At 37.4% G+C, this 15,456-nt stretch overlaps 1 protein-coding gene across 1 annotated transcript in view; it reads right to left on the bottom strand.

Moving 5' to 3' along the window:
* Window positions 1-1,947: 1,947 nt before the first annotated feature.
* ANKLE2 (ankyrin repeat and LEM domain containing 2) overlaps window positions 1,948-15,456 on the bottom strand; it is a 31,708-nt gene continuing 18,199 nt past the window's right edge. Inside the window, exons 5-13 of the mRNA XM_065417832.1 lie at window positions 14,860-15,048; window positions 14,420-14,542; window positions 13,777-13,843; window positions 12,895-13,076; window positions 10,983-11,089; window positions 9,680-9,873; window positions 6,669-7,455; window positions 5,443-5,574; window positions 1,948-2,188 (exon numbers count right to left, since the gene is read on the bottom strand). Coding sequence (XP_065273904.1) covers window positions 1,948-2,188; window positions 5,443-5,574; window positions 6,669-7,455; window positions 9,680-9,873; window positions 10,983-11,089; window positions 12,895-13,076; window positions 13,777-13,843; window positions 14,420-14,542; window positions 14,860-15,048 — 2,022 coding nt within the window. The remainder of the gene's footprint in view (window positions 2,189-5,442; window positions 5,575-6,668; window positions 7,456-9,679; window positions 9,874-10,982; window positions 11,090-12,894; window positions 13,077-13,776; window positions 13,844-14,419; window positions 14,543-14,859; window positions 15,049-15,456) is intronic.

Consider the following 15,456-nt stretch of genomic DNA (forward strand, 5'->3'; position numbering starts at 1 on the left):
GTATGTTTGATACAGACCCCTACAGCAACAAAGATTAATTGCAACTGGAAAAGTTACTACTACTAATAATATAGTAGGTTTTTTTTGAGGAGAGTCCCACAATAAAGCAACTTGGGTGGATTATATTTGAATGATGGTCAGTTAGAAGGTAGTGGCTCATTTCTAACATTCAGTTCATGGGAATCAATTAATAATTACCATTTAAACCACCTATAAACAAAGTTCCAAAACATGTATCTGTAACTGCAATTTCATCAAAACAATAAGCTACAGAAAGACCCTTTTAGAATACTTTTCCATTCAGAGTCTTGGAGGGGAAACTACATTTTACATTCCCATGTAAGTGGATGCCACTTTTAAAACCACAAACAAAAATGCTAATTTAAAAATGTTACAAAAGGCACTATTAAGTGCAGTTTTGAAGTTTGTACCAAACAATGAATATATTCAGAAGTATACAGTTTGTGTATGAAACAGTCATTTTACTCTAGTGTGCAATAGCTACCAAAACAGCCATATCTTGTATAATTTAATCCAGCCTCTGTAATGTAATAAAGGTCCCACAGTTGGATAACAATATAATATGACATCCCATCTACTATTAGGGTTCCTTTAGATACATATGCATGTTACAAAAGCTCCTTGAGGTTCTGTTTTTTCCTTGCAATGGGGGAGGGGGGGGTAGTGTTATCAACCAGAATAATTGATCCTTTCTACTCACATGCCTGTGGCACCTTTGATCAGATGTCTATCATAAAGATTATTTTTTATTCTGTGATAGAAACTGTAATAGGGAATTACACTACTGAAAGCCTTTTCTTAAGCAAAAAACACAACTATTGAAATCTACACTGTGTGTGTTCTGTTTCAAGTTTAGAAACATTTCCAATTTCCATATAGTACTATCCAAAGGGTTCCATCCTTAAAGAATACTGAGAAATTAAATTATTTTTAATTGTAGCTAACAAAAAGGTAGTTACTATATCTAGACTACAGACAGTAAGAATTTGTATTTCAATAAAAACAATGTCTCAGTCCTTATTCATCCCTTCTAACACTTAGGAAATAAGAAACCACTTCATGGGTTTCTGTTTATCTCCATACTATATCACATTAAACTGGACCATTAACATACATCACTGGTAAACTTACTTAAATTATTGCTGATGTGCTTTTGTGTAATTACTAGTGAAGTCTGCAAATGGCAAAAGCTTTGGGGGGAAAAAGCTGAGCTTTTATCTTCAAACTAACCCAAACATAGATCGCTAATTTCTATAGTGCCCTTTTCCTAAAACTCTGAACCTGTGATGTGTTGTTGTTATCCTCAGAATGAGAAGTGACCCATCAGAGTCTCTGGCTGCTCTTCATTTTAGACATTTCTTACTGTTTAGACTGAACTGTTTATTGGGCAGTGGAGAGTCAAATTCTTACTGGAACAGGGAAGAGGGAACCACCCAGGTTAAACTTTCAGTTCTTTAATTTGAATTTTTTCTGTTGTAAATGAAATATGAATGCATTTGACTCCTTGCATGAGTTCCCTCTAACCTAGAATTCTGTTTATTGATAAGATGCTTCAGAGTTATCTAGGTGAAAAAAATGCATCTGTGGGTTCATTTTGACTATCACATTTGCCTACAGTAAACACCACCATTTCTAGCAGGAATCACTAAGTGAAAGGTTCAGATCATTGCTCTACGGTTAACAAGAATATTTATTGTACAACTACTGGATAAGAGAGAACTTCACTAACTTCTTGCAAATCACCAGTAATCTATCTGGTACATGAAGTAAAGACATATTTAATTTTTAAAATGTATATTTGTCCTCAAATGAGGATAAATAAATAGCCAAAGACACTTCCTCATGTCACTTTAGCAATGCTACAATTTTCCCCCTCCACTCTTAAAATGAAAATATAATTAAAGTCCCAGGAAGATGAGTTATGTTCTAATGGGAAGGAGGTTTTGACAAGTGATGCAGTTTTAACAACAGTATATTGTTGGCATATGCTGGACTGTACCGCCCAGGACTCCCAAGGTCCGGAAAAAATGAAGCAACATTGCCATATTTCCCTGGGCTGCCCATCACTGGACTATTTCTTCTTGGGCTAGAGTACGTTGAACCATTTGGTGGGCCTGCTGCAAGAGACTGGGACTTGAACCTTCCTTTCAATGCTGGACTTGGCCAACTACAGGAAAATAAAAAGAATCACCATATGTATAATATTTCAGAAAATCTTAATGGGGTGAGAAATAGGCTCTCACTAGCACCTGTGAGCTTGATGGAGATGCATCAGAAAACACAACAGATCAAGAGAAAGACAGGAGGGAAAGAAAAACAAGGGAGCAGCATATTAGGTCACACATGGATATGTCACTGAAACTAGCAAATGTCTTTTGCTCCAAAATGGCGAATTATAAAAAATGCATTGTTTGTGCACATTTGGCCAACTGCAATTCAACACCCACATATAATAGGAAAGGACCTGCTTATTATCTTGTTTCTATGGCTGATCATGTGATAAGATTTAGAACTCTCAAGCACAGATGGCCAGCCTACCACGAAACATCAAAGAAATAGCAGGTTATCTTTGTTTTGTAAAGCTCAAAATGACTCTTCAGCACATCACCACTTACAAGACTATAGACAAGGTATTTGGTTAAAGAAGAGATTTTTTAAAGGTGGCTTTGTACCAGTGATTTTGTAGGTTTGGCCATCGGAGAGACGGTATTTTTTATTTTTTAAATGCAATGTGTCCAGATGCAACAGAAATAATAAATACATTTTCTATGGACTAAATGTTTACTTGTTTAAAAATCATAAAATTCCCTCTTTAATATTATTTATCTTTTTGAATAAGCCAGGATTACTCACTTTGGTTTTACCAATTAATTACTATTCTATCATACATAATGATAATCTCATATGACAGTATATTTTTCTACCAAAGCAGAAATAGATTTTGAAGATAACACTGTCAGCCTTAAAAAGGGTAATGAAAGAGTTAGACATACTGTAAAGCTTTTAAAGACTCCAAATCAATAATATATGTTTAGATTCAGTTGCATGCATAGATATTTATTTCAAAATGTTTTAATATCCATTTCTTCTTACCTATCCAGACCTGTACTTCCAGGTTCTGTTTTTCCTGCCAAAATCTGACACCGAGAATACCTAAGCGGGGCATTATTCTGTACTTCCTGTCTCTGATTGAGGTGTTGCTGGCACTAGCACCACTTGAAATGGAAATAGAGCAAACTTTGGTCTTGCCAAGTAAATGAAAAGACACTAATTTCCAAATATTTTATTACTTACATTAAGCACCAACTTTGTGCTGGCAATGTACAAAAGAGAAGATAGCTGCCTTATAAGATGCTTTAAAATGTAAATATATTGTAGTAAATCTAAACACATATTATCGATTTAGGATTTTAAAAACTTCTCACCGCTCCTTTAAAACTGAGTGTGTAGAATAAGAATAAAAACTACATAATACATCAGCTTCTTTGAAGAAAGGATTCACAGAAGTTAAAAAGTTGATTGCTCAAACCAGACACCTGAAAGTTTACTAAAAAGCAGGAAGGACTTCAGCTTGACTAAAGTGTGACATTTGTAAATAGTTTATTTTTACAATTGCTTTTTGCTGCAAGAGGATTGCTGTGTTTGAAAAGTGTCAACTGTTCACAGGCAGTATGGCAACCCAGCAGGAGAGAACAAAAACCTGTTTCCACACTACTTTAATCACAGAAAGATCTCCCACATACATAATTTAAACACACACATCCGCAGGTATCAAAACTTGCATCTACTATGGCAGGGTAACAAAATGTCTGAAGACATCTAGATTGTATAATCTAAAATTAAAAATTCATTTGATATGGCATCTTGCATAATCTAGTATTTCAAAGCAATTCTATTATTGTATTATATTGCACCAATGATTATGAGTTAGAAACAGGTACAGTAACTCCTCACTTAAAGTCGTCCCGGTTAACGTTGTTGATCAATTAGAGAACATGCTTGTTTAAAGTTGTGCAATCCTCCCTTATAACGTTTGGCAGCTGCCTGCTTTGTCCACTGCTTGCAGAAAGAGCAGCCCGTTAGAGATAGCTGGTGGTGGCTTGGAACCAGGGTGGACTGGCAGCCTCCCCCAACCCCCCGATCAGCTCCCTGCTCCCCTAAGTTCCCTGTGAGGCAGCCGCCCAGCAGGCTATCAATTGCCAGGCAGTTCAGCTGTCCCTCCTCCCACTGCCATGTGCTGCTCCTGCCCTCTGCCTTGGACCTGCTCCCCCGGGAGCCTCCTGCTTGCTGTGCGGGGTGGGGGGGGGAGGGGAGGAAGAAGGAGGGCTAATGTCAGGGTGTCACCCTCCCCCCTGCTCCTGCCTCCCGCTTACCCCAACTCCACAGAGCAGGGGGCGGACACGACAGGGCTCAGGACAGAGGGAGATTGCTGGCAGCAGCTGCTGTCTCGACTTGCTGATCTACTTAAAAAGGCAATGTACTTAGAGTGCGGTCAGCCTACTTAAAGGGGCAATGCACATCTCTCTCTCTCTCTCACACACACACACACACACACACACACACGGTGTGTGTCTCTGTCTGACATGCTGTCTCCCCTCCCTCCATTTTTGCTGCCTTGTAGAGTGTAAGGCTACATTAACAACATGTTAACTCTTGAGGGCTCAGCTGAGTACTAGTTCATCATTTAGCAGTAAGGCATTCCCTGGGAAATATCCCACCCTCTGACTCCATCACCTCAACCAAGCTTCACAATCATCATTGCTGTGTACAGTATTAAATTGTTTGTTTAAAGTAAGTGTGTGTGTGTGTGTGTGTGTGTGTGTGTGTGTGTGTGTGTGTGTGTGTGTGTGTGTGTGTGTGAGAGAGAGAGAGAGAGAGAGAGAGAGAGAGAGAGAGAGAGAGAGAAATTTCCCTGGAACCTAACCCTCCCCATTTACATTAATTCTTATGGGGAAATTGGATTTGCTTAACATCGTTTCGCTTAAAGTCGCGTTTTTCAGGAACATAACTACAACGTTAAGCGAAGAGTTACTGTACTGCAGTGACTGTATAGGCAAATGTGGCAGCCACTACGTGTTGAGTAATAACAGAGCATTCGGCATCGTGAGACTGGCTAGTTCAGCAGAATTAATTCCGATACTCTTGAAATCTGCATGTTTTACCTGGATAACTTTCTGAGATAGGATGAAGCAACTTGGCTTTGATATCTAATCTTTAGCACCAGTAAGCAGAGCTACACCAGCAATGGGTATAAGCCCAAGTCTTAATTTAAAATACATTAGATGCTATAGAATTGAATACTTTTAATTTAGACTTTTGTATAGGATAGAGCTTAAAATTCTAGCTACTAAAGATGTCCGGCCACAGACACACTAAAAAACTGTTGCTCTTCAACTCATTTTGTTGAATTTACATAAATACCTTTGCCTGTCAGAAGAAGAGTAGGACTGTACAGCATTCTTCCATTTGTAAGTAATGGGGTATTTTTGTGGGTCAATCTCTACTCCTTCTACAGCTGCTAAGACATCACTATCCAGCTTTGATGGTTGTTCCCTAGAATATAAATGGAACTAGATGAAAACAGAGCTGATAAACTTTTTAGACAAGATAATGTCCCCACACCCCAGTGTAGATATTTTGAAATGTTTCTAGTAGGTAAATGCATGCCAACTGGATTAGTTGCTCTTCACATTCAAATGGATTGTTTTCAAGCATGCTTTGATATAAGAAATAATGCCCATCCATAGGGACATTCAATATGCTTCACTGCAAGACAATATTAGTAGTCAGATCAGAGGCAAGCTTGGAAAGTGTCCTTAAATTCAGTTTCATATATGTTGAGAACGTGAAAGCTATTTAGCACTTAATCTAATTGAAAGTAGGGATGTAAACAGCATTTTAAAAAAGTAACCATTTAAACTATTAAAACTGTATCGGTTAAATGAGTAGCCGATAACGAGTTCACAACATAGGTGCAGGAACTGGGGGTGCTGCAGCACCCCCATGTTTTACTTGAGGCTCCGCTGTCACCCCGTGTCCAGGGCTCCACTGCTGGCAGTCAGGGCCCCAGGTGCAGGGCCAGCAGCCAGGGCCCCAGGCCAGCAGCCGGGACCCCACGTAAAACGTGGGGTGCCGCACTCTTAGTTCAGTGCCTATGATGTCAGTTCCACAGCAATGGTCCCGAAACAATGCAGAAACTAGTTCCACATACACTATGAAATGGTACTGCTGCAGCGTTTTTAATGTGCACATTAGGCATTTAAACTTTAACCGAATACATTACCAGTAAGACTGATTGGTTAACTGGTTAACATTTTACATCCCTAATTGAAAGGTTCATCAAGCCTGCCTGATGAACAGGAGCTAGCTCACAGGCTGAAGAGTCTGTTTGAAACCTCAGTACTGGAACAAAACTACAGAGCTCTCTTCTTCATACCCAAATTGTTTTACACACAATCTTTAGAGAGCGTGAAAGGACTGCATCTTTACTGTAGGAACTACAAAGCATTTTAAGGGGTTTTTTTTTTTTTTTCAAGTGATTATAACTGATGTTTGAAACTTTTTTGAAGAATTTCTTACAGCTAGGTTAAGAGCGTATGGAACTAGTTTTGCACGTATGGACCAAGGGACAAAAAAGTAATTCATACCCAAAGAGGAATAACTTCTTTGTATTTTCATTTGTTGGTGGAGTCTTCAAAAGAAATCTCTGAGAAGAGGGCTCTTGACACAAATAAGCAGCACACTCAGATTGCACTGCAAGACTGCCAAGCTGCTGTGTCTCTTTGTCCCAAATACCAGGGTCCAATGACAGTCTTTCAGCTTCTGAGGGTATTTTGTTTTCTGTCCTTAATTTTGTATCTCCAGGCTTTTCAGTAGTAGCTGGCTCAGAACAGCTTGCCACAGAAAGTGCTGAGCAGGTTTTACCCAGCTGGTCCTTAGATAATATTCTGACCTGGCTCATTCCTTCAGCCAAAATTCTCTCATTCTCAATTTTTGCAGTGATTTTGTTTGATTTCGCCACCAAACATTCCCCTGCCACTGCTTGGCCTTGGAAAGACAGTCTTTCAAATTCCGCCATTAAATTGGAGACTGGGGATATAAGGCACTCCTCTCCACCACGTGAATGTTTTCTGTCACTAGTTATCCTCTCATTAGTTACAGGGCTGCAAAATCCATTTTTGCTGGATGAAACCTCCTTCTCGTAATGCATGGAGAGGTCCGATGTTTCTATAATGTTTACTTTGTGTTCCATCGACAGGATGTCACACTCCGAATCTCCAATAGCATCTATACTCGATTCCTTAGACACAACAGGTGGGCTGTTATTCCGTGCTGCATTCTGTCTGTTTTTAATTTCTTCTAAGCTCATGTCATCATCATCTTCATCTAAAAATGCTCCAACAGAAATTGAATTGCAGCATTTTTTACTTTTGCCTACAAACAATTTTAATAAAAAGATATAAATAAGAGGCTTGACAACTGAAGTCCTAGCCGATAAACTAGGAACAGCTCTATGGTCTTAGGTAATTCCATTATTGCATGTATGTATACATTTATGGAGACCCTTTTATAATCAGATGCATGTAACGGTATTAGTTAAACTACGGAATCTTATAAAAAAATATACACATCTTGTTTGCAATTATCCTTTTTAATCCTATTCATCTGAGAGAGATGTTTCCTGTGCTTCTCACTTAAAGTGCCTGATTCACAGAAACCGACCAAGTTTCAAGATAAAATCAGAAGGCAGAATACGATGGCAAAAAGATAGATGCAAGCTAACTATTAAGTTTGCCATGTCCTCCTACACACCAAAGGTTCCAATGAAGTTACACTGGCACAAAGACAAACCCACAAAAGAAGCTGAATTAAGTTCTCTTGTGAATAGGTACCTAAATATATACAGTCCTCTTTCAACAACAGGCAATGATATACACTTTACAGAATATATTTATTTCTGCAACATGGCCCTAGGTGAGCACACAAAATATTGCTGATCCTATTTTTACTACAATATTGCAATTAGAGATTACTGAAAGGTACACAGGAGTTTGGTAGAGTACACCTACATTTTACTGTTGGAGACAAAAAAGCGTCCACTTTTTCTATGTTAAGAACATTAAGAGTGTGTGTGAGAAAGAAATTTAACATTGGACAAACCCTTTACTTTACTGCAACTGACTTGGTCGATGATTAAGCTAGGAATTTTATCAAAGTATCTGCTTCAGCATCAAGTCTGTTCATTTGAGAATGCAGGACTGTAGATGTTAAAGGGAAAAAAATGGCAAAAGCAGCTCTCTTTCTTTCCAGATCCACCTCTCTAAGTACATTGGAGGACCAGATGCCATATTCATGCTCCTCTGCAGACTTAGCATAGGATCACTTCACATACAAATTTGTTTGGATAGAAATAATTAAACCCACCAACAACCAACTAGTAAGAGGAGAAATTCTGTAGCTCTGGGTTGTGTGCGCATCCACTCAAACTAATGAAAAGAGAAACTGGGAACAATTGGTGCAGAGAGACTTGTATAACCTTGGTTACAGGAAAAATATTTCCCTAATAGGGAACCGCTTTGAAAAGGGGTCTGTGCCTATAGCTGGTCAAAAAATCTGTGTCAAAACAGATATCCATCAGAAAATGCCATTTCGACAAAACCAAAATTTACTGTGAAATCGTATCAATTTCAAAGAAAATTCCTGCAAGAACAAATTTTCTGGAAAAAAATAAAAAACATTTGATTTTATTTTGTTTCAGAATTTGTTTCCACTTTTATATTATATTTATATTGTTTACATTACTTCATGATGGGTCAAAGTCATAGCATAATGTGTTTCAATAAAACACTGACAAAATGTCAGTTACACTGCAACAAACAGGAGACACTGATCTAGAAAATAAGAAAAAATGTTACTTCATATAGATTGAAACAGCTGCCTTTAATATTTAAAAATAGAATATTTTGACCGTCATAATGACACGATGTCATACTATGGATTAATAATGACATCATGAAAATGTAAAAAGGAAAAAAACTCAAAATTTTCCAAAACAAATTGTTTAGAATTATTCCCCCCCCCTCCACCCACAAATTTACATTTTGTGGGAAATTAAAAAAAAATAAATTAGTTTTGTTCCAATTAGGGTCAAAAACAAATCCTGAAAGATCAGCATTTCCTGTGAAACAGAAATTCTGAGTTACGACCTGCAGCCCATTAAATTGATGCAAAAAGTTTGGGTTTAGGCCTTTGTTAGTGTCTCTCCTTTGCCCACAACTGGATTGAATTATTTCTGTTTTAGAAAGCTGACTGCACTTCACAAAGGAATTCCCGAATATTCCGAGTGAAATCCAGGCCCCACTGAAGTCAGTGAGAGTTTTGCCATTGACTTTAAAAAGGCCAGGATTTCAATCCAGAATCTGTAATCCAGTGAACAACAGCATGCAAGACGGATAGTGATTAATGAGATATGATCTCGTAACCTCCCACTTCTCTAAAGTAATGTTTTTACATTGAAAGTAGAATAATATTTGAGTAATAGATTAATATCTGCAATCCAAAAAAAAGTGTTTTAATTAAATGTGAACTCCAAGCCCTGCTCAAAGTTTTTTCTTAATGTAAATCACTTTGTTTATAATAATGCTTGCTCTTTTCTTACCAGAAGGATGTGGAGTTTTATATCTGTTGCAGGTTTCATTTTCTCCTGTTTCTTGCTGAGCCTTTTCGCTCATTTCCCGTTGACTCAGGTATTCTTCTAATTTTTGCAACCCCTCCTGGGAAGACAGATCAACAAAACAGCCCAGAAATTCCCAGTATTCAACCCACGGGAACCCCTGCTCATGAGCTAACTCCCTGCAATAAATAAGATAAAACGAATCATTTGTGAAGACATCATATATTAGTATGACAATACATGTAACGAACATGTTTTATCAGCTATTTCTAGGCCTCTGAAATTGTGAAACATATATAAGAATTCTGTAACAACCAAGTTCTGCATCAGCAATAATATGTAACCTTCTCCATAACATACCAAGTGTTATCCATCGCTAATTCCTTTCCTTTATAGTAATCCTAAAGTTTTACTTATTAATCGTAAAAATGCCTCAGATTGTGATTTTTTTAAGATAACTGTTTAGGCATCAGGTGGAGAAATGAATCAATTACTGGCATAGGTACTTCTTAGTTGAAGTCAATCAACAATCTTTTTTTTTCGTTTTTCAGAAAAAGGGTAATTTTAAAGAAAAGATAGAACCCACTCCTTGTTTTAAACAAGCTTAGATGTCTTAAAGTTTTTACATGTACGTGCTACCACAACACAGAAAATCTATCTTTTGTGGTGAGGATCCATGCATACCCCATACACCTTTCACAAAGGTGGACACTTTCTGTACTGTGTGGCTGGAGAAAGGATATGGGTATACCTTAACATCTTTTTCCATTTCACCAAACTAACAATTTCCCAGCTTCCAGAAAATGTAGGCAGTGCTCAAATCTATTACTCAATTAGTTGACAATCTGATTTTCAAAAGGACAAAGTCCCAATTGTTAGCTTTCTCCCTAATCTGAAATATTCTGAGAAATTAAGCAAAAGAGTGGGTGGGGTTTGAGAAAAAAGTTCTGGACATAATGCGGGTAACAGTTAAAAAATGTATTTCTTCTCCCCTTCCAGAGTAGTTAAATAGGTGGCCTACAATGTGCAGAACTAGATGATCATGATGGTCCCTTCTGAACTTAAGGTCTATGGGTGTCATTTTTTGAGTGAAAGCATTTTTTATTTACATAAAAAGTACAATAAGGACCCTAACAAAATATACATTGTAAAATATTTGTAGAAGAATTTTTGCTTTATGCAGCTTGTCCTTATGTTAACCATTAATGTGCCTTTGGTGCTGGAGTTTTTTTAAATAATTTTCTGGCTTATTGCTAACACATCTTTCATGCTGAGATTTTCTTAATACCTTCCAACTCTTTCAACTCCTCTTTCTGGATCGGATTTCCTGACATTGTGAAAGAAGCCTGCTCTCTCTCTAGGTGGAGTTTTCCAAAGCCTGCGAAATTCTTCTGCCTTCAAAACAAATTCAGAATGTAGACAATAAAACTACAACATGCACCTTTAAGTACACTGCAGCTAAAGCTCTACCTAGAAGCTTTTTTGCTTAAGAGATACATTGAACAACCTAATGATGAATTTAGCTGTTCTTCAGTTGCATATATACAATTCAAGTTTAGCTATACACATTGCTCAACTATACCCAATTACAATTTGTGTCTTTCATTTTAGACACAAAATTTCACCCCATCAGACTTGTTTATTACTGTACATGATTGGTCTCATAAGCAGCAAATCTTGAAAGTGATATTAGGCATAACTATGAAAAAAGTTACCACAATTTAAAGCTTCCATTACTAATTTCTGTACTACAGAGAGTCGCATATTGGGTTTGACTGATTTTTCTAGATTATCTGTTATTGCCAAATAGAAACCTCTTTTGTAGCTACAGGGTGATGTATATCCTCCTTGGAGATTTTTTTTTTTTTTTTTTTAAAACATAGTGTGTGTTTTCTAAGGCCTTGTACACCTAAGCTATTTACATTAATTATTCAATTTATTTTCCAGGCAATAGCACAGAATGAAGTCTAATGATTGGTGCACACCAGAGAACAAAAGACATACAACTTCTAGTTTCTAAAATGTTAATTCTGTAAACTCACCTACATTTTTAATCTCATTACACGTGATCCAGCCAACATTAATAGCTGAGTGCTACGTTTAGACTGTTACGAGTATATGCCTGTAGCCTAAAATAATGCATTTGTCATTTATGTCACAACTCCAGAGTATAAATTTTGAATTTAAATGAATAAATAAGAATGTAATCAAGAAAGGCTATTTAGGGGGAAAATAGCACACATTCTCAGTAAGTCTGACACATCAAGTGGTCATAAAGTGTCAAAGGAAAAAGCTCTCAACCATGTGTAAGCTACTGGTCGGAGTTAAGTCTCTTCCTCTAGCTCATCAACAGATGGAGCAGACAGCTCACTCAGACCAGTGGTATATCTTGCTGGTGACAACACCTGCCAGAAGGGTGAGACATGTTAATTGGTATTTCTAAAGGTGTCAGACTAAGATGTACAGATAATAAACTGATGAAATGTCTGGATTGTTTACAATGATTTTTGTAATAAAGATATATTAATATTTAACTGCCATCATTATGATTATGTTTTCCTATAATTCCACTAGGATTTATTATTTTTTCAATTGGATAAACATTTTACTAGTCTACTCTAGCAAAATTAAATGATGATAAACTGATTCAAACATTTAGTATCAGTTTTTAGTTAGAATATTCTAGATCTTTTGCCATTTCTAGCTATATGTTTTCATTTTCATAAGTGATTAATAGTTACCTCTAAAATCAGTTTTAGTTTCAGGCAGGGGAAACCAGGCACTTATCTGCAAGGACTGTACAGATCCAGAAGATACATCAAGAGTCATCTGCATCTCAGAATATTTAACTTGGTCCCAGTAGGAAAACAAGAGTTTTCAACTATTTCTTTATTTTTACCACTTTTCCCCACTTCCTGATACACACAGCCTCCTCAGATACCAAAGCTCCACAATCATCTGTTAAGAGGATTCCAAAAATGGTACAAACGTAAAACACCCCCCCCCCCCCCAGCATAGTAAAAATCCATGTTTTTTCTGGAAAAAAAGAGCAATGATGCTGAACCCTCAGTGGGGTCTCCAAAACTAACAGGCTATGCCAATGAAGGAGCCATCAGCTTGGGCTCAAATTACTATATTTTGAAAGCCACAAGAGAATTAGGAAAGCATTTGGTTTTATGACATCTTCATTATATCCTTACCTTGGAGGGGGTCATTGGGCCTGCAAAAGCTCTCACTGACAAGACTGGATCTTTGGGGCTGCCACTGTGTTTAGGTAAAGCTGTAAGGGGGTTATCATCTGACTGATCAGGTGACCAAGGTGCACCAATCACTGGAGATGAGGAATTGCCTTCTGCTCGCAAGAGTGGCACATAATATCGACCTAAAAATAAAACGATATATGATTTTTTTTTAAGAACCTAGTTACAGTAGTTTGCTGCCTCTTTCTGGAATATATTTAAAATGTCAGTACATCTGCATGCCTAGAAATTTGACTTAATTTCACTAGCAAAAGTCTTCACCTTTTAATTAAAACTCACTGCTTCTAATACTTATTCAATGCTGAAGATTTTATTTTAGGTCCCTTTCTCACAAAAAAGGAATTGCTGTACTGACATATCTGCTTCCTGAGGATCTTTAGCACTTTCAAAACCTGCATGCTGTGAAAATGTACATCCACGTATCTGGCATTTAAGGACAACCACTAGGAAACAAGATGAATCCCTCACTTTATGATGATTCCTTGTGCAGCCTTTTGTAATTGAGTAGCCTAAAATCTCTGCCTCAGATTCCTCATCAGTAAAATGGGGATAATACCTACCTCACAAGGGTGTGAGGATTACTGTCTATTCTATAATCTCTAAATACTGATCAACAGGTCATCCAGTTTAAGACATTTTTCCTGTTCCTTGGTAGCACTAAAGTTTCTCTCATTGTAAGAGCACTGTATATCAAAACCAACTGGTCAACAGGAACACTACTAAACATAAATATGAAAGTATAAGACAGAATGACAACCAAATTAACATTTTTGGACGTTGCATACACAACGAAGATTACGTATTAAAGCTCTGAATACAAACCTTTCAAATATTCTCTTATTTTCTCTTTCAGTTCCATCGATTTATTTTTGTTTCTTTCACAGATTACCTGTTAGAAGAAATGTTACTCTTAATTAGCAAAGCCCTCAACATTATCTTGTAATTCCCATGCCCATGTCTTTTTTTGGATACAAAAGGGTCCCCTGCTCCTTCAGACATATCATCCACACGCACACCCCTCTACACTGTTTTTTTTTTTTAAACTGGAAACACATTTCAGTCTTTCCTATAAATAAGTTTTCTGTCAACATTCCAGTAAGAACCGTATGATTTGCCTCCACCAATGTGGAGCGCTGTTCACCAAATCAAAACTTGCAGCTTTCACATTCAAATCTAAACTAAAAAGTCCTTTGTTGGGACAGGCCATTAAATATAATACAACTTGGAGGTAGGAAATTCTAGAGAGCCACAAACTAGAACCTTCCCACAGATGCAATCAATACTAAAAATTTATTCCAGCACTAGAGATGGTATATTCAAATCCTAATAACCTAACATTCTCAAGCAAGAATCTACCTACATTAGTCAGGGGATCTGTGCTTGAACCCTAAAAATCAAAAATTATATTGATGTACAGCTGAAATTATCACAGATCTGCTTCCAATGTGGATGTAGAGAAACTTACTTCTGCTGGAGTTTGACCATACTTGTTCCTTGGATTTTTTACAATGTCTGGGTGCGAGGTAAGCACATTAACCACATCCAGATTCCCAAACTTGCAAGCAAAATGCAATGGAGTATCAAATACCTACAACACAGGAAAAAAACAACAACATATACCTTCATTGAACATTCTCAGCTTCTCATTCATTACCCAGACTTAGTATATATTTGGAAACATGATGTGACCAAACCCATATATTTATTTTATTTTTTCCATTCTAAAAATAGAGCCATCACCATGATTAATCTATAGGGCTCTTTAAAAAAAAGATTTAAAAAAAACAGATCAGGACACAACTTGTTAATTTCTGCTACTAGAATACTAGCAGTGACCATGCTCCAGGACACTCATGCTCTCCTTTTCATAACAAATGAGCGCCCTAGCAGATATTTAACTCTCACCATTTTATCCGGCGTATTAAGGTAAAGGTCAACTATATATCTAATGCGCTCCTGCAACATTACTTCATCATCGTCTGGATACATGAGCCGCATAAATTCAGGATTTTCCAAAGTGTCTAATAGCAACTGGCTGATGCCAGCTTGATTCTCCTTGGCAGCAACATGCATGACATTGTACCTACACCCTTCCTGAAAAGAAAACACAAACATTAAGAACCATTTGAAATCTAAACAGCTTGCTTCCCTTGATAAATTTAATTAATCTGACAGCAAAAACTAGCTATGGGTGTATCATTCAGTCTTATTTTTAAGATTTTTTGCTTTTTAAGGAAATATTTTCATGTTTAAAAAAAAAAAAAAAAAAGTACAGTAAAAGCTCTTTTATCCGGCACTTCACCAACTGGCAAGCTCTATAAACCAGCATTTCTGATCAGCACTGAAAGTCTGGTTTATAGTGGCATTGGTGCAGAGCCGGCAGGGGGCTGGGGCATGAGAGGGGCTGCGGGGTGTGCCCTGGGAGGGAGTTTGGGTCTGGGAGGGGGCTTGGGGTGCGGGAGGGGCTCAGGGTGCCAGATGTGGGGGGCACTCACCTTGGGC

The sequence above is a fragment of the Emys orbicularis genome, chromosome 16, assembly GCF_028017835.1.
Source record: "Emys orbicularis isolate rEmyOrb1 chromosome 16, rEmyOrb1.hap1, whole genome shotgun sequence".
NCBI lineage: Eukaryota > Metazoa > Chordata > Testudines > Emydidae > Emys > Emys orbicularis.